This window comes from Loxodonta africana, chromosome 4, assembly GCF_030014295.1.
Source record: "Loxodonta africana isolate mLoxAfr1 chromosome 4, mLoxAfr1.hap2, whole genome shotgun sequence".
In the NCBI taxonomy this organism is placed as follows: domain Eukaryota; kingdom Metazoa; phylum Chordata; class Mammalia; order Proboscidea; family Elephantidae; genus Loxodonta; species Loxodonta africana.
In genome coordinates, this window is record NC_087345.1 from 190,268,467 (window position 1) to 190,287,537 (window position 19,071).

At 40.4% G+C, this 19,071-nt stretch overlaps 1 protein-coding gene across 14 annotated transcripts in view; it reads left to right on the forward strand.

The window, feature by feature from the left end:
- NRP1 (neuropilin 1) overlaps window positions 1-19,071 on the forward strand; it is a 188,466-nt gene that overhangs the window by 62,718 nt on the left and 106,677 nt on the right. For all 14 annotated transcript variants that reach the window (XM_064285103.1, XM_023539786.2, XM_023539787.2 and 11 more), the window contains one exon: window positions 10,983-11,164. In XM_064285103.1, the coding sequence (XP_064141173.1) occupies window positions 10,983-11,164 (182 nt within the window). The remainder of the gene's footprint in view (window positions 1-10,982; window positions 11,165-19,071) is intronic.

Consider the following 19,071-nt stretch of genomic DNA (forward strand, 5'->3'; position numbering starts at 1 on the left):
GGCAGAGGATCGAGCAGTGTTTCATTCTGTTGTACATAGGGTTGCTATGAGTCAGAACCGACTAGATGGCACCTAACAACAACCAAATCAGTTGGCGTCAAGAAAAGGAGCTGATTCTGGGTGACCCTGACTGATCAGGTGAGCCTTAAAAGAGAATAAGCTTGTCCTGAATAGATTTGAAGTGTGAAGATAGTTCAGTGTGAGGAGATTCACAGTTGCTGGCTTTGAAGACAGAGGGGGCCATGTGGCAAAGAATGGAGGTGGCCTCTAGGATCTGAAAGCAGCCCCCAGCTGACAAGGAAACAGGAACTGCAGTCCTATGACTGCAAGAAGCTGAATTCTTCCACAACCATGAGTTTCAATGAGGATTCCAAGCTCAAGATGAGAAGGCAGCTGAGCTGACACTTTGATTTTGGCCTTTTGATACCCTGCCATGCCATGCCTGACTTCTGATCTATAGACCTGTGAGATGATACATTTGTGCCATTTCAAGCCAATAAGTTTGTGGTAATTTGTTACGCAGCAATAGGAAACTAACAGTGTATTACCTACCCCAAGTTTATTTTCTCAATTTCTCTCCTTCTTAGTTGGTCCTGACCAGGCATGACCCATTGCAGCCCTCAAATTCCCTAACGCAATCAGTCATTACCTTTGGTATTGCTATAATGAAAGCCATTCCGTAGCTCTTTTAATTTTATTCCAGTAAAAGCTTCTTCTTCTTTACTAGATTTCTTCATTTCTGTAATGCCTTATTTCCTGGGACTGTAAACTCTCTAATTCTCTCATACCTGACTTGTTATCGAAGCTATTAATCATCATTTTCCTACAACTGCAATAAAATTATTGATCTTCATTATTATGACACTGAGGCACTACGAAAGCTTAAAGATTGTTTAGTGGATGAGATTAGTTCTGTGAGTTTTGCTGTACACTGATTATTTGAGAATTGGTCATCTGAGTATGATATATATGGGAACCTTGACAGCACTAGTCAGAAGGACACACATCATGGGAAAGGTGTTAGGATTTCCTGGAGGGGAATTACCTGGAAGCGTGTGGACAAATACAAGTGTAGCACCATGTGGGTCTTTGAGGAGGACAATGATATAACAAAAGACTTTTTTTTTGCAAAACATTTTTTTTTTGGCTCTAGGAGAGGTTAGGTGTTGGGGTCCCACTTACAGTCAGTGGAGTCTGTTGCAGGAGAGATGGTTTGGTCTAAATATACCCAGCAGCCCCCTGAGCACAGTTGCCCTGATCCCTACAGCACCATGCTCTTCCCAGCTGTGCTGCTTGTGGCCCAGCCAAGGGGGTAACCCCCACACTGTGAAACTTGTTCTCATCCTGCAGGTGGTAAAACATCGGGCCCTGAGTCTACTCTTTGATGGAAACTGAGTTTGGGTGATAAGACCAGTGAAGGAACTCAATAATGGGGAAATGGAAATGTTCCTAAAATAATGAATGGAGTCACCAGTATGTCACAGGTAGCTCCCCTAGCAGAGATAACGTTGTCTTACGTGCTGATAATGTCAACAGCATATTACTTGGTGCAAACACACATAAACACATTATAAGTGTAGAACTAGGAATGCTATGGATCAGAAGTTAGAACAGGTAAGGAAAACTGAGTTTTAGAGAGTGTCATACATGAAAATGAGACCCAGATCCAAGGCTAAAATGTCCTGTAATTCTGCTTATAATACACAGAGTAAGTTTGTGGTAATTTGTTACACCAAAACAGGAAACTGGAAACGTGGCGTAGTGGTTAAGAGCTACATTTGCTAACCAAAACGTCAGCAGTTCAAATCCACGAGGCGCTCCTTGGAAACTCTATACGGTAGTTCTACTCTGTCCTATAGGGTCGCTATGAGTCAGAATTGACTTGATGGCAACAGGTTTTTTTTTTTTTTTAAATAGGAAACTAATAGTGTATTACTACCCCATGTTTATACCTACCTCATGTGTATATTGAGATGTTTCAACAAACGGATGCAGTGCTGGAAGTGCTCATTCATCTATGCCAAGAAATTTGGAAGAGAGCTACCTGGCCAACTGACAGGAAGAGATCCATATTTATGCCTATTCCAAAGAAAAGTGATCCAACAAAATCCAGAAATTATTGAACAATATCATTAATATCACACCCAAGTAAAATTTTGCTGAAGCTCATTCAGAAGTGATTGCAGCAGTACATCCACAGGGACCTGCCAGAAACTCAAGCTGGATTCAGAAGAGGATGTGGAATCAGGGATATCATTGCTGATGTCAGATGGATCCTGGCTGAAAGCAGAGAATACCAGAAAGATGTTTACCTGTGTTTTATTGACTATGATAAGGCATTCAACTGAGTGGATCCTAACAAATTATAGATAACATTGAGAGGAATGGGAATTCCAGAACACTTAATTGTGCTCATGAGGAAACTGTACTTAGACCAAGAGGCAGTCGTTTGAACAGAACAAGGCGATACTGCATGGTTTAAAGTCAGGAAAGGTGTGTGTCAGGGTTTTATCCTTTCACCACACTTATTCGATCTTTACATAGAGTAAATAATCCGAGAAACTGGACTATATGAAGAAGAACGGGCATAAGGATTGGAAGAAGATTCATTAACAACCTGTTATGCAGATGACACTACCTTGCTTGCTGAAAGTGAAGAGGACTTGAAGCACTTACTTATAAAGATCAAAGGCCACATCCTTCAGTATGGATTACACCTTGAAACAAAGACAGCAAAAATCCTCACAGCTGGACCAATGAGCAACATCATGATAAACGGAGAAAAGATTGAAGTTGTCAAGGATTTCATTTTACTTGAATCCACAATCAACAGCCATGGAAGCAGCAGTCAAGAAATCGAAAGACTCATTGTATCGGGCAAATCTGCTGTAAAAGACCACTTTAAAGTGTTGAAAAGCAAAGATGTCATCTTGAAGACTAAGGTGTGCCTGACCCAAGCCATGGTGTTTTCAATCGCTTTATATGCATAAAAAGCTGGACACTGAATAAGGAAGGCTGAAGGAGAATCGACACCTTTGAATTATGGTGTTGGTGAAGAATATTAAATATACCATGGACTGCCAAAAGAACAAACAAATCTGTCTTGGAAGAGGTACAGCCAGAATGCTCCTTAAAAACAAGGATGGTGAGACTTCATCTCACATACTTTGAACATGTTATCAGGAGTGATCCCTGGAGAAGGACATCATGCTTGGTAAAGTGGAAGGTCAGCGAAAAAGAGGAAGACCCTTAATGAGATGGATTGACACCGTGGCAGCAACAATGAGCTCAAGCATAACAATGATTGTGAGGATGGCACAGGACCGGGCAGTGTTTCGTTCCATTTTACATATGGCCACTATGAATCGGAACCAACTTGATGGCACCTAACAACAACATTTGTATATAGGGGAAAAAATATACACACACACGTATATGTAGGAAAGACATGTATATAGGAAAACTATTCGACTTCATTTCAATGAAGGAAAAATTTACTTTATCAATTTGGAAACAAACTTTCAAAAGAAATGTGGCAATATAATAAACAAAGCAATATTCTATCAATAAAAATAGCACAGATTATATGATTTTGTACAGTTTTAGAATGGCTTTCTTAGAAAGGTAGCATTTGAACACAGGCCAGGAGTTGGGAGAACAACAGGGAGGTCATACCCCCAGCCACACTGTTCTTCTATTGTAAAAGTCTTTGGCATTCTCTGGCAGTACCTTCAAGCTCAGGCCCTCTACCCTGCTCTGAATCTGGGGTGTTGACAACTCTATCTTGGAGGAGTGCACCAGGCTGGCTTAAGCCCTGGTAGCGGTCAAGGAGCCCTGTCCTTCCCACTTACTCCTGGTGGGGAGGGGGTGGGCCTGCATGACCCAGGCTCTGCCCTGCCCCAGCCTTTACTGGGGGTGCCTATGTCCAGGCCCAGGGTGCTAACACTGAGGAGAAAGCAAAATTGCAGCCACCATTAGCACCACTCCAGCACCCACTATTGTCTCCTCCCTATTGCGAGGGTGGGCTTAGGTTTATCATGTAGTCCCTGAACACCCAGACTGAGCAGGAGCACTAGCCCAGCTCTGGCAGAGAGTCCATTCAATGGGACACTGTTAATGTCACCGAAATTTATAACTCACATGACCCCCTTGAACCCAAGAGCCTTCTCTCTCACACACATACACACACATGCATGTGCATATGTAGTTGCACACACCAAGATGTTTGTTTATATACCTGTCAGAAGTAGTGCAAATGGCTCACCCCCTTGGCTGCTAACCGAAAGGTTGGAGGTTCAAGTCCACCCAGATGTGCCTTGGAAGAAAGATGTGCAATCTGCTTCTGAAAAATCAGCCACTGAAAACCCTGTGGAGCACAGTTCTACCCTAACACACATGGGGTCACCATGAGTCAAAGTCAACTCAATGGCAACTGGTTTTTGTTTGTTGGTTTGAAAAGCACAGTTAAGTCAGTTAAGTATTTGTTGATGTGACAATTTCCTATCAACAATAACCAATAGGAAAAGTGCATTACCCGTAGCTAATGGCTAATTCTAAAACAATAAGACCATATCCATGGCCAAACCCCTCCAAAATGCTAAAGGGAGTAACGAGGGCAGATATTGGAAGCAAGTTATACACAAAAGTAGGCAGTGTTAAGAGGTTGCAAATTCCTTCATACATGTGCATGTGTGTGTGTGTGTGTGCACATATGTGATGGTTAAGATTGTGTGTCAACTTGGCTGGGACATGATGCTCAGTGTTTTGGCAATTGTATAGTGTTGTGATCACATTCCTATATAAATTTCATATGTGATCACCCCCATGATGGAATCTGCTGAGTGGTACCAGCGTGGGTGGTGCCTGTGGCAACTCATTGACCCCTCGGCCTTCATCTCTCTGCCTTCCGCCCACCTACTTCCTTCCTGCTCACCTTGCAAAGGTTGTTGGCTTATTTTGGATCCATCAGCTATCTCTTGTCTGACCTCTGGTTCTTGGGACTTGAGCTAGGAGCTTACCTGTCCATCTTGGGATTCGCAGATCTTCACAGCCTGTAAGCAAGAGTCCTGCTCCCTGACCTGCCTCTCTTGGGTTTGCCAGTCCCTACAGCTAAGTGATTCAGGAGAGACCTTGTGGTCTTGCCTGCCGACCTTGGGGAGTCCTTGACTGTCACAACCTGTGAGCAGGATCCCTGATCTCCAACCTGCTCACCTTGGGTTCACCAGCTTCTGCAGCTCCGTGAATCAGGAAAGGACTGTATCCTGACCCAAGGACTTGGGATGTTCCAACCCCTCCAATCGCGTGAGCAGTTTCCTTAATCTCTCTTTATACATTTATATGCATTATTGGTTTCGCTTCTCTAGAGAACCCAGCCTAAGACAGTGTGTGTGTGTGTGTCTTACCCAGCAATGCTTCCCTAGCTTCCTCTTGATTATAACACGTGCTATCTGCCTTTCTAGGATCACTGTAAAGACTAAACTAGATGATACATGTGAGTGCGTTTTGTCATACGGAAATTACTATACAAATGTAAAGTATTATTGCCAGCCTTTCAGAAAGTATGAGACTAAATCTAATTCAGTTTAACTTTGTGATACTAAAAAAAAAAAAAAAAAAATTCACACAGAGTCTCATTGATCCACTGGTTTTAAAAAAAAGCAAAGCCTTTGATTTACTTCCAAATAAAACACTATAAAAGATAGTGCTTTCTGACCAAGAAATATAAAATTGTGAGCTAGGCAAGCAGGTATTGATTTGCTACTTTATATACGGATTAGTTAATGCTTTTCAAAACAACATTTACATGATTGTAAAGGAACTCTTGTACACTGTGAAAATTTTGAAAAATGTGGACATGATTAAGGAACATAACCTCACTCTCCAGAGATAACTACTGTTAACAGCTTGGTGTATTTCCTTCCAGCTCTTTTTCTGCCTATGATATGATTTAAGAGTATATTATATATGGAGGTTATGTCCTGAATTTTCACTTGTTATATCATAAGCCTTTTCTGTGTTATAAACAAAACTTTTGTTGAACATATTTCATGGCTGAATAATATTCCGTGATATGAAGGTACCTAATCTCCTTCATCATTCCTTCTTATTTCCTTCCCTATTTCTGTTTTTCTTCTCTCCATTAATACAACTAGGGCTTCAGACCATAGGTATTTGACTTTATTCCAGATTATTTCCTTAGAATAACCAAACCAAACCAAACCCATTACTGTCGAGTTGATTCTGACTCATAGCAGCTCTATAGGACAGAGCAGAACTGCCCCACAGGGTTTCCAAGGAGCAGCTGGTGGATTCGAACTGCCAACCTTTTGGATAGCAGATGAATGCTTAGCCACTGCACCACCAGGGCTCCTTCCTAGATCCATAAAATGCAATTACTAAATAAGAGGCTATGAACATTGGAAGGGTTTTCATACATCGTAGTTAGAATATTATAACAGGCCAGAACTGTTTGGGGGTAAATCTCATGTAAATCTCTCAGAATCGCAAATGCAGACAAATTTGGCCCCTCCTAGCTCCATCATTGTATGTTTTTATTTCCAATTCCTCTCTCTAATACACTGGACAAAAAAAAAAAAAAACTCTTCTCTCGTGGGGGATTGCAAGGTACTCCTTGGACAGCAGCAGAGTGATCGTTTGCAGGTTGCTCAGTTGGGATAGCGATTAATGCCTTGTGCAAAGTAAACCAAAGAGCCAAGTAAACGCATTTCTACAGATGAAAATTATGCTAGCCAATGTAATTTCTCACTCTAGTTTACGACGTCAGGTATCAAATTTCTCCGTTATTAATGCATTTATGCACGTGGGGGTAGATCCTCTTGGAAGGAGATTAAAAAGACACTACCTCCTAGAATCCCTCTTCCTAATAATGCGAGAACGTCCAGAGCCTTGAGGGGCTGGCGCAGTAGCTCACTGTATCAGACAACACCCTGCAGAGAATTAACTTCCCTCCCATTAATGGGTTCCACCATACAGAGTCAGGGGTCATCTGCACTCATAAGAGAAAACCCGACTTAAGTAGAGTATGCCATCTGTCTATTCAGCACGGTCACCTATAAGGCAGCTGAAACCTCCCTGGAGTGACTGAATACATTGCTCATTTTCCCATCACTTTTTCCCCTACTTGGCCATTTTCCTAAACCCATAATTCAAACTTTCCAAAAGGGAAAAAAAAAAAAACTGGATAATCCTTTCAAGAATTTTTAGAAGAAGCCTTTATTCTTTTATCACTCTTATGGGAAACCTAACTCATGATTACTATTCAGATTCAAAATGGCTTCACCACCCACGTATACCTTATGTAGACTGAGAGTGGAGGAATACATTAGCAAGACATATTGTGGTATTAAAAGATATGGCCATCTAGCTTAAAGAGCTTGGGTTCTAAAGCCAGGGACACAAGTGAAAAGACCCACACAAACCTGTTAATTGCTGTCGCTTTGATTCCAACTCATAGCGATCTTACAGGACAGAGTAGAACTGCCCCATAGGGTTTCTGAGGCTGTAAATCTTTACAGAAGCAGACTGCCACATCTTTCTCCCAAGGTGCTGCTAGTTGGTTCAAACCACAGACCTTTTGGCTAGCAGCCGAGCACTTAACCACTGTGCTACCAGGGTTCCTTCACAAGCTAAAATTGAAATGGTTGGAGAATGCCTTTTAATTGCAAAAGGCTTAGGTAGCCATCTTTGCATTGTTGTTGTTGTTAGCTGCCCACGAGTTGCCAGTTACTTACAGTGACCTTAGGTACAACAGAACAAGACACTGCCTGTCCTGCATTATCCTTACAATTGCAGCATGTTTGAGTCTATCTTTGGGGCTTCTGTGCCAATCCATCTTGCTGAGGATGTCCCTTGCCCTCCCCATTCCTGCTCTTCACCAAACAGGATGTCCTTCTCTAGCGATTGATGCCTCCTGATGGTTCCTTAACTGGAACCTGTATTTGTGCTGTGAGCAAGGAAAAGGAAGCAGCCCTGGTTCCAGGCTGCATAGAAGGGTGCTACTCTTTGGATTCAGACATCTCCTTGTCACCTGAAACATCCTCTTTACAGAGCAGGGTGGTGGCTTTCAAGCCACAGGGCTCCCAACCGAGGAGTCACCTTTCTGACCCCCCCTCTAGCTTCCATGAAATCGCTTCCTGGGACACAATTCCCGCTTCTCCTCTAACAGCTGGAGCACGTGGTTCAGAACGAGAGTCAAACAAGTGTCTGCATTCTCACCTTTGCACGGCTGTGGCGTCGCTGCTAGGGGACTCGTGACATTCCTAGAAATGTAGTGTCTGCCACACTGGCAGCAGTCACAGAGCAATGTGCAGCCGGCTGAGGGACCAAAATTTGCAAACTCAGTATCCTGGGCCTCAGGCCAAGGCAGGCTGGGAGCGTTGCTGTGGTGACACATTGTGTCTCTGGAGAGGGATGTTGGCACACCAGCTGCATTCCTGGCACCAGGTTTGCCAGTGAGAAACTTATGGAGTGGAACTGGTATCAACTCCAGGGGGAGTCACAAGCTGCTGTCTTAACTTCTTTGGCGTGGCTACCCTTTTCAACTTGGGCACGTACACCCTCCTGAATGTTTACAAGAACTGCTTGCTATTTGTGGTACTCTTTGGGATCCTGATGGATGAGCCTTTGAAAGGAAGTGCTAAAGTGATACCAGAATTCCAGTTTACAAATGTAAGCTCTTGCATCCCCTGAATAATTCAATCTTCTAAAATTGGCACTTAAAGATGCAATGACTTATCTTTTGCTGGGAAGGGATTCTAATCCCTCTCCCCCTTTTAAGAATAGCTCTCGCTCTTGCCAAGAGGAGAGCCTAGTGTTTACTATTGGAGGATATGTGAATTAAAATACTAACTTCCTTCCCGGTTGCAATTCACTGGCACTCCATTGGCTTGAGTTCTGGAATACCTGGGAGAAAGGCCTCCTGGCTGGAATGCCCTCCCTTCCTCAGAAATGCCTGACCCACCTCTCTTATTTGTAATTGGAAGGCAGGATGCGCTTGAATTTGACCACTTAGTATTCAGACCATGTCAGGATCCAAATGAAAAGCCTATATGGCAACGCTAGATGCACAGTAGCCAGGCCAAACACAGCCAACAGTTCAAATCACAGCTAAATTATATGAAAGCATGGGGCAAAACATGCAGACCTGTCCTGTCAAAGAAGCAGTTGAGATAAAAGGAATTAGTCCATAAATGCCAACTTCTGAGGCTTTCATGAATACAGCGATGGTGTTCTTTTCAGCTGCTCCCAGTTGAATGTAAAAGACTAGTTAGGATTTTGAACAAAATGCATTCTTCATCCACCTCTTCCTTCTCCACTTCTATTTCTCCTCCTCCTTCTTTTAACATGCAAAGCATCTCCCAAAGTATTGAGAAATGCACAATTCCTTTGTGTATTTCCATCGTTTTGAAAAGGGGACAGCGATGCTAGCAGGCCAAGCGATTATTACTGGAAATATCAGATGCAGCTGAGGAAATGCGGTTAATACAATAATTCACATATGTGAATGCTTAGTTCCATCAACGTCAGCTTTATTTTCTTCTTGGTATACACAAAGCTGGCACACAGTTTTAACTGATGAGGTAATGTCATTTTTAATTTAAAGAGCCTTAAGCTCTCCACTTTAACTAGTGATATCATCTTAGCAGTTGTCTCAGGAGACCTCTGTGTAGACATAAGTAATGTGTCCTGGACAGTTTGAAAAGGGATTGTTAAAGATGACATTGGTCATCACGAAGACATCCCCCACTTTGATCTCTTTTGAATTGCCAGATACGGTTTATGTTACTGCCATATTTTAGCCATTCCCAAAATTAATATATCCCAGGACTTTGGAACCAAGTTGAACAGAGAAATAACATGAAGGTTTAAAATGAAATGCATTGTGATGTTTTCATGTCAGTTCTAGAAGAAAAATGGAAGACAAATTAGCTTATCTGGCTCCTAGGTGACTTGGTAAATAAAAAGAGAGGAAAGAGCAAGATTCTGTAGAACACTGAACAAACCGAGGCCTCCCTGTTTTCCTGGGGGACGCTGGTTTATCAGTGATGGTTTTCCAGGTTTTAGGGACAAATGAGGTCGGGACATACCTGTTATCTCAGTACAATCTTTAGAGTAATATTTTATTGTTGCTTCTTTATTGTATGCCTCATTAAAAAAAAAATAGCATATCATTATTAAGCCTGATTTTATATATATATATACATATCTCACATCACTTGGTGATTTCCAGTGTGTAACTTCATTTTCAAACAATGATATTCCTATAAAGATTCAGGCTGGTCGATATAAATGAAGTTACTTTCCATTTTTAAATAAACTCTTTTCTTTGGAGAAATTGTGCTCTATGATCCAAGTGTAGGTTGTGGGAAGATGATCCGTGTTTTAACCATGGGATGTGGATACTGAGAGAGTTTTTTCTAAGAAGTCTGGAGTTGGGTGCAATTGAGTTAAATAGTAAAGAATCTGTTTATTATTCTGTGGCCATATGTTTAGAGGGTCGCTCACAGAAATCCAAGTATTGTTCGTGGAGAGCTTCAGCCAAGGGGACATTTTGAATTCATAAAAGAACTTCACAGTTTGAAAAGAATGCATAGCATTATGTATTGACACCCCACCACCATACACAAAGGAACACAATTTAATAATAGAGAGTTGTGCTCATGAGATTTCTTTTTCTTGTTAATTGGTTACTTTAACTGACATTGTCTGCAAGTATAATGGACATCATTATTCTTAGTAGTTCTGTGTTGCCAGATGATGTATACAGACATGATGTAGTCCATTTTAATTATTTCATTTTGCTACATTTTTCTTTCCTCTACTTAATGCAGGGGTGAATGCAGATTGCACTTTTTTTTTTTTTCCTTGACAGACTATGCTGGATAATGCTGGTTTCTAAATTATGGAAATTATGTGGGCATTTCTCAGCAAGCTAATGCTTTCTTACTGTGTTTATACACTAGGTATGACTACGTGGAAGTCATTGATGGAGACAACCCAAATGGACGCTTATGGGGAAAGTTCTGTGGAAAGATAGCTCCTTCTCCTGTAGTGTCGTTGGGGCCGTTTCTTTTTATCAGATTTGTCTCTGACTATGAGACCCATGGCGCAGGATTTTCCATACGTTATGAAATTTTCAAGAGAGGTAAGTAAATAACTTATAATAGACCAAGTATGACTAAATGTTCATTGACACTGTTTGATTTTATGAAAGACAAAGTGAAAAGAAAGACTGAGAGTAATGATTTTATCTTCTCACAAATATATATATATATATATATATTTCCATTACAAACATGTTGGAAAACACTTTGAAACAGTTACCCATTGTATAGACGTGTGTTTAAAATTGGAAAACATATTTCAAGAATCAAATTGTATCAATTTGATGTGTTGACCAGTGTTGTATAAAGAATGTACTTGATAAAATTATTTTTAAAGCAGTTATTTTTATCTTTCTTCTCAAAAATTAGTTTTCAATATTCTTGAAATGATTTCTCTTCTTAAAAATGCATCAGTTCCCCTTCTTACCTTAAAGCTATGCACACCCTCTTCCCTTTATTTTATTACAACATTCAAGACTGGAAGTTCCGAGGGAAAGCCAAGAAGCCTCCCAGTTTTAGAGTTTCTAAAACTATTAAGGGAAGAAGAGGCTTTCTATTAAGAGGGGCTGGATGGGGGATAAAGCCTTTTGGAGGAAAAGAGATAATAATGCTTTAAATGACACTCCCATTAGGAATAAAAAATCAGCCACCCCTTTCAATACAGTCACTTTGTAATCTTCTGTTACAATGTCCTTGTGGTATATATCGGGATGGGCTAGAATCTAATGAGTCATAGCTTCCCGGCTTTGAGGGATTAAATACACATAAAAAAAAAAAAATCAACCAATAAATAAATGATGTAGCTTTATCTGGATGTCACCGTTTCCAGCAACAGCCAGTAAAATCCTTTCATGTGTTAAATTCAGCCTTTCAATTATTTACATTTTTAAGATGACATTAATGTGTGGGCCACTGATCCAGGGACAGAGGATCAAGATTTGAATGTATGGTCCTTGAATATAGGAGAAAAGGCTTTTTTTTTTTAAAGTAGAAAAAAATCTAGCCGTGCCAATTACAAAAGCCTAACCTCCCTGGGTCAGCAATATCTGAATAACAAAAAGAAAAGCCATAAGGAGTTTCTGGGAACACTGGTACAACTTCTTTAAATTTGGCCCTACCCATATGATTATAAATATGAATAAATGGAGAGAACTTTCTTCAAAAATGTATCTAAAACACATACTTGGAACACGTTTAGTATAAAGACCAGTATACATATGACATCACTATGTATAGATGATAACATATGTACATGTTTTCTTGTGTTGAAAGCTGACTGACTTGTTATATAAATAATATACATGTACGTATGTAAGTGTACATCTACATTCTTTTGCTTACCTGCATATGGCACTATCAAAGAAAAAAGCTGTCAGAAAAGAAACCAAGAATAGCCTTTCATTTTCAGTGTTTCCAAAGATCTGAAAAGGGTTGAAAGAGAAAAGAGATCTGTTGCTAAGCCAGTGAGAATTCTCCATGTTCCTTCCAAATGAACTCAGCTCTTACATTTCTGTTAGTCTAAAAAGTACCAGAGTCTCTGTCCTGGTCCCCAATACCATCCTTAAGACTTAAAAGCTTATTTTGTTGTTCTTCTACTTGACTCCCTATATCCAATATGGCTTCTTCTTCTTTTGAATGTTCATTGAAAGGTCTCAAAGAGTCATGGCTTCCTTTCTACATCTGCTGCTCTCTTAGTCATCTAATGCTGCCGCAACAGAAATACCACAGCTTGGTTAAACAGCCACACATGGTTTAACCAAGCTGACACATATTTTGGGGGGACACAAGTCAATCCATTACAACTGCCATTAACCATATGGGCCTCCAGTTGTGGTTCTCCCTATTTACTTTGTCCTACACACAGCTTTTCAAACAGCCATGAGCCACTGTCCTCAAAACACCCACAGAAGTTCCCCATTGACCATTGTGTCAAGCCTCAATGTCCCACTCAAGACTTGACATTACCTGCTGCCTGTACTTCTCCAACTTCAGCTCCTACAAAAACACAATTTGGCTTTCCTGCTTTGGAGAGTGTGGTGATTAGAAACACAAGTTGTAAAATCCAGCAGACCTGGATTTGAATCCTAATTTTGCCCCTGGCTATGTGTGTGAATGTTCAGAATCTTGGTTTTCTCATCTGAAAAATGGATAGTAATACCTAGCACAGGTGTTTGTGAAGATCAGTTGAAATGAAACCATGGAAACCCTTTGACCGGAGCCTGTCACTGAAGATGTGTCAATAAATAATATCTATTACAATTATTATGGATAAAGGTGATGCCTTCAAAATTCATTGCCATTGCCTGGGGAAGCCAGCACAAGTTCTCCAAGGCAAGGTCATATAAGCTCCATAGACACAACCAAACTCCCTGAGGGACCAAATTGCTGAGCTGAGGGCTGTGGGGACCATGGTCTCTGGGGAACATCTGGCTCAATTGGTATAATGTAGTTTATAAAGAAAATGTTCTACAGTCTACTTTGGTGAGTAACATTTGGGGTCTTAAAAGCCTGAAAGCGGCCATCTAAGATACTCCACTGGTCTTACCCTGCCAAGTGCAAGGGAGAATGAAGAAAACTAAAGACACAAAGGGAAGATAAGTCCAAAGGACTAACGGACCACATCTACCACGGCCTCCACCAGACTGAGTCCACTACAACTAGATGGTGTCTGGCTACTACCACTGACAGCTCTGACAGAGATCACAATAGAAGGTCCCAGGCAGAACTGGAGAAAAATGTAGAACAAATTCCTAACTCACAAAAAAAGACCAGACTTACTGGCCTGACAGAGACTGGAGAAACCCTGAGAGTATGGCCCCTGGATACCCTTTAGTTCAGTAATGAAGTCACTCCTGAGTGTCACCCTTCAGCCAAAGATTAGACAGGTCCATAAAACAAAACGAGACTAAAGGGGCACACCAGCCCAGGGCCAAGGACTAGAAGGCAGGAGGGAACAGGAGAGCTGGTAATAGGGAACCCAGGGTCGAGAGGGAGAGCGTTGACATGTCACGGGGTTGGTAACCAATGTCATAAAACAATATGTGTACTGTTTAATGAGAAGCTAGTTCTGTAAACCTTCATCTTAAGTACAATAATAAAAAAAATTAAATTAAAAAATTCATAGCCATTGCTCTCTTCCAGTTTATGTCCCCTGCCTCCTTAGAAATCTGGCTCTAAATGTATTCTTTTCAGAAAGATCTTTCTGATTAATCATATGCATACACACATGCACACGTGTATACACATGCGTATGTATACACACATAAACATATATATACACATATGTACTGTATACATACACACACATATTTCCCACTTACTAATATATTCCTCCTTAATATTTTCAAATTTCCTCACGTGTCTGTGTTTCATTTTCCAACTAGATTGGCACGACCTGAAGGATCCAAAGAACACATATTTTGTTGTTTCATTTCTCTCACTGCACATACTATCCATCTATTCCAGTGCCGTCGAGTCGATTCTGACTCATAGTGACCCTATAGGACAGAATAGAACTGCCCCATAGAGTTCCCAAGGAGCGCCTGGAATATTTGAACTTCCCCCGCTTTGGTTAGCAGCCATACCACTTAACCACTACACCACCAGGGTTTCCCCCAAAGCCTCAGCCTAACAATTCTGTCCCTCAGGGAGTTTGGATGTGTCCATGGAGCTACCACTACCTTGCCTTGTACAGGTTGTGCTGGCTTCCCCAGTATTATGCACTGTCTTACCCTTCACCCAAGTTACCACCTATCTATTGTCTATTTAGTGTTTTTCCATCCCCACCCTTCCACTCCCTCGTAACAATCAAAAATTGTTTCTTTCTGTGTGTAAACATTTTCATGAGTTTTTGCAGTAATGGTCTCATACAATATTTGTCCTTTTGTGATTAACTTATTTCACTCAGTCGAATGCCCTCCAGGTTCATCCATGGTACGAGATATTTCACGGATTCATCATTGCCCTTTATCGTTGTGTAATACTCCATTGTGTGTATGTACCATAGTTTGTTTATCCATTCATCTGTTGATGGGCATCTAGGTTGTTTCCATCTTTTTGCTATTGTGAATAATGCTGCAATGAACACGGGTGTGCATATGTCTATTTGTGTGACAACTCTTATTTCTCTAGGATATATTCCTAGGAGGGAGATTGCTGGATAGTCTGGTATTTCTATTTCTAGCTTTTTAAGAAAGTACCATATTGTTTTCCGAAATTGTTGTATTATTTTGCGTTCCCACCAGCAGTGCACAGAGTTCCAATCTCCCTGCAGCCTCTCCAACATTTGTTATTTCCTGTTTTTTTTGTTCCTATTCATGCTAGTACTGCAGGGGTGAGGTAGTATCTCATGGTTTTGATTTGTATTTCTCTAATGGCTAGTGATCATGAATCTTTCCTCATGGATCTGTTGGCCACTTGAATGTCTTTGGTAAAGTGTCTGTTCCTTTGCCTGTTTTTAGTTGGATCGTCTCTTTGTTGTAGAGGTGTTGGATTTTCTTGTAGACTTTAGAAATTAGACCTTTGTCAGATTTGTAATAGCCAAACATTTTTTCCTAGTCTGTAGGTTCTCTTTATACTCTTTTGGTGAAGTCTTTTGATGAGCGTAAGTTTTTAGATGATCCCAGTTATCTAGCTTATCTTCTGGAGTTTGTGTGTTGTTGATTATGGTTTGTATCCTGTTAATGCCATGTATTAGGGCCTCTAGCATTGATCCTATTTTTTCTTCTATGAACTTTATAGTTTTTGGCTTTACATTTAGGTCTTTGATCCATTTTGAATTCGTTTTTTGTATATGGTGTGAGGTATAGATCCTGTTACTTTTTTTTTGCAGATGGACATCCCATTTTGGCAGCACCATTTGTTAAAAAGACTGTCTTTTCCCCATTTGATGGACTTTGGACCCTTGTCAAAGATCAGGTGACTGTAGGTGGATGGATTTACATCTGGGTTCTCAACTCTGTTTCATTAGTCAATGTACCAGTACCAGACTGTTTTAACTACTATTGCTGTATAGTAGGTCCTGAGGTCAGGTAGTGCGAGTCCTCCTACTTAATTCTTCTTCTTCAGTAGTGTTTTACTTATCCAGGGCTTCTTCCCTTTCCATATAAAGTTAATGATTAGTTTTTCCATGTCTTTAAAGAATGTTGTTGGTATTTGGATAGGGATTGCATTGTATTTGTAACTTGCTTTGGGTAGAATTGTCGTTTTCACAATGTTGAGTCTACCTATCCATGAGCATGGTACATTTTTCTATTTATGTAGATCTCTTTTGGTTTCTTGCAATAGTGCTTTCTAGTTTCCTTTGTATAGGTGTTTTACATCCCTGGTTAGATTTATTCCTAAGTTGTTTTTTTTTTTAATGGGCTGTTATAAACAGTATTATTTTCCTGATTTCCTTTTCATTGTTCTCTTTATTGGTGTATTGGAATCCAACTGATTTTTGTATGTTTATCTTGTACCCTGCTACTCTGCTGAATCTATTATTTCCAGTAGTTTTTCTCATGAAGTCTTTTGAGTTTTCTATGTATACTATCATATCATCTTCAGATACGGACAGTTTAACTTCTTCATAACCAATTTGGATGCCCTTTATTTCTTTTTCTTGCTTTATTGCTCTAGCTAGGACTTCCAGCACAATATTAAATAGCAGCGGTGATAAAGGGCATCCTTGTTTCTGTTCTAAAGGTGAATGTTTTCAGACTATTAAGCATGATGCTGGCGTTGGTTTTGTAAATGTGGCATTATTATAGCTATGCAGGCTACTCTCAATCTTATAAATAATTTCAGGAGCATGGTGTTCACTGGCTCCCAATGCTTGTGTGTGCCCTACTCACACCAGCAGCTCATTCACTCCTAGACACAGGGGGCTGATACCACAATTGCTTCACTCCTGTTTATCAGTGTGGGTCTATACCAGTATTCTTTAACCTATTCCCACCATTGTCCTTTTGCAGAGAGGTTCTAGTTCAGTTGTGGCAAACTTACACAGCAATGAATAAGAAAATATTAAAACAAATGCTGTTAAATGATGGATAAAGTAGGGAATTACAGAATCTTTAACTTAGAAGGATTTTTTTTTTTCCAATTTCTAAAGCCCAACCCCACTCGTTATGCACAGAACCTGACAATCAGAAAGTCTAGGAGCCCCCCCCACCCTGCCAGCCCCAGGTTACACAGGGGGTTAGAGGCAAAGGTGGGGCTAGAGCTCAGATCTCCTGATGCTCAATCCAGTTCTTTCCATTACCTTATAGATCTTCCCCAAGATCAAAATATGTTAGAAAATCTGATCTAGCTTCTATAAGTTTTTGTCATGACAAGGGCACAGTGAAAGCCTTGAAATTCGTTGTTTGAAATTATGCTCTTAATTCCTCTTATTCTTTTTTTTTACTATTTTTATTTTTGTTGTTGCTGAGAATATAGAAATATACACAGCAAAACATACACCAGCTCAACAGTTTCTACATGTACAATTCAAACATTGATTACATTCTTGGAGTTGTGCAACCATTCTCACTCTCCTTTTCTGAGTTATTCCTCCTCCATTAACATAAACTCACTGCCCCCTAAGGTTCCAGTCTAATCTTTCAAGTTGCTATTGTCAATTTGATCCCATACAGATAGTTCTTAAAAGAACATAATTCTCAAAGCAGACAGTTTTTACTAGTAAGCTAAACTATCGTTTGGTTTTAGCAGACTTCAGGGCATGTTTTTGGTTTAAGATTTGAAGGTTATCTCAGGGCAGTATTTTCAGGGTTTCATTCAGCCTCCATGGCTCCAGAAAGTCTGGAGTCCAAGAGAAACTGAAATTCTGTTCTGCATTTTCTCACTGTTGATCAAGATTCTTCCTAACTCTCTTACTAAGTCTTATTCTCACCTAGATTTATCTTTTTAAGAGATGGCAACATTATTATTACCTGCATTAAACTCTGTTGTTTGCTTCGCCTTACAAGGACCTGCCCAAGCATTCTCTCCACCCCATTTACCCCCCAAGGAAGAGGTTGAGAGTCTCCAGTGTCACTATTCCCACATTTTGTAAATAAAATTCTAAAAAGTTCTCAGTACATATATTTTCTTTGGACCTGATGGCTTAAATTGGCACAGCAACTGCCCTGTCAGAAGCCACTGGAGTAATTTAGAAACAGATTATACACTATACAGCACATTCCAGAATCTCTTTAACTGAAATTGACATGGCAAATCGCAACACTTGAAGGCAGTGGTTTTTTGGGGGGTTATATATATATATATATTTTTTTTTAACCAGAATTAAATAGATAAGTATTTGAGGCAGTTATGGTGAAGGGTGAGCCTGTCCAAAAAGGTTTTGGTAGTAGTTTTAAGCAAATCAGACTTCTGTGAACCAGGCTCATTGGCCCATCTAGTAAGTATTCTTTGAGTCTCCAATGCCATGGCTATCTAATATGCCCACAGGGAGAAAACAATTGATTTGCTTTCTCAATTGGCTGTCAGATACACTAAAGTGGAGATTCCGCTTCCTGACCTGAGCCACTAAAAATAGAGACCTGGCGGGTTAAATTTAATCTGTTTTGATGCCTAATAAGTTGGATCTAGTTGCTTGGCACTTTTGGAGAACATTTAGTTAAGAAAAATCTCACCCAGCTACCTTCTTTAGGGTTGAATCCATGTATGGCATTGTAGAGTGCCGTTCTGCTTGCACATGGCAGTGAGACAAGAAAGAGTCACAAAAAACGGGCAAAACTACAGTTTAATGACTGAGGAAAAGCACTATCTAATTGAACATCCCCAAGATTGATCCAGAGACTCAAAAGGGTCAAGTCATCCCTGATTCACACAGATCCTTGAATTTAGTTACCTGAGAATCCTGGCAGCAATGGTGGTGGTGGCAGTGGAGGGGAGTTGGCAACACTTACGTCCAGATAGATTGATGTTATCAGTCATGTAGTGAATTCCCCGTTTAGCACTGGAT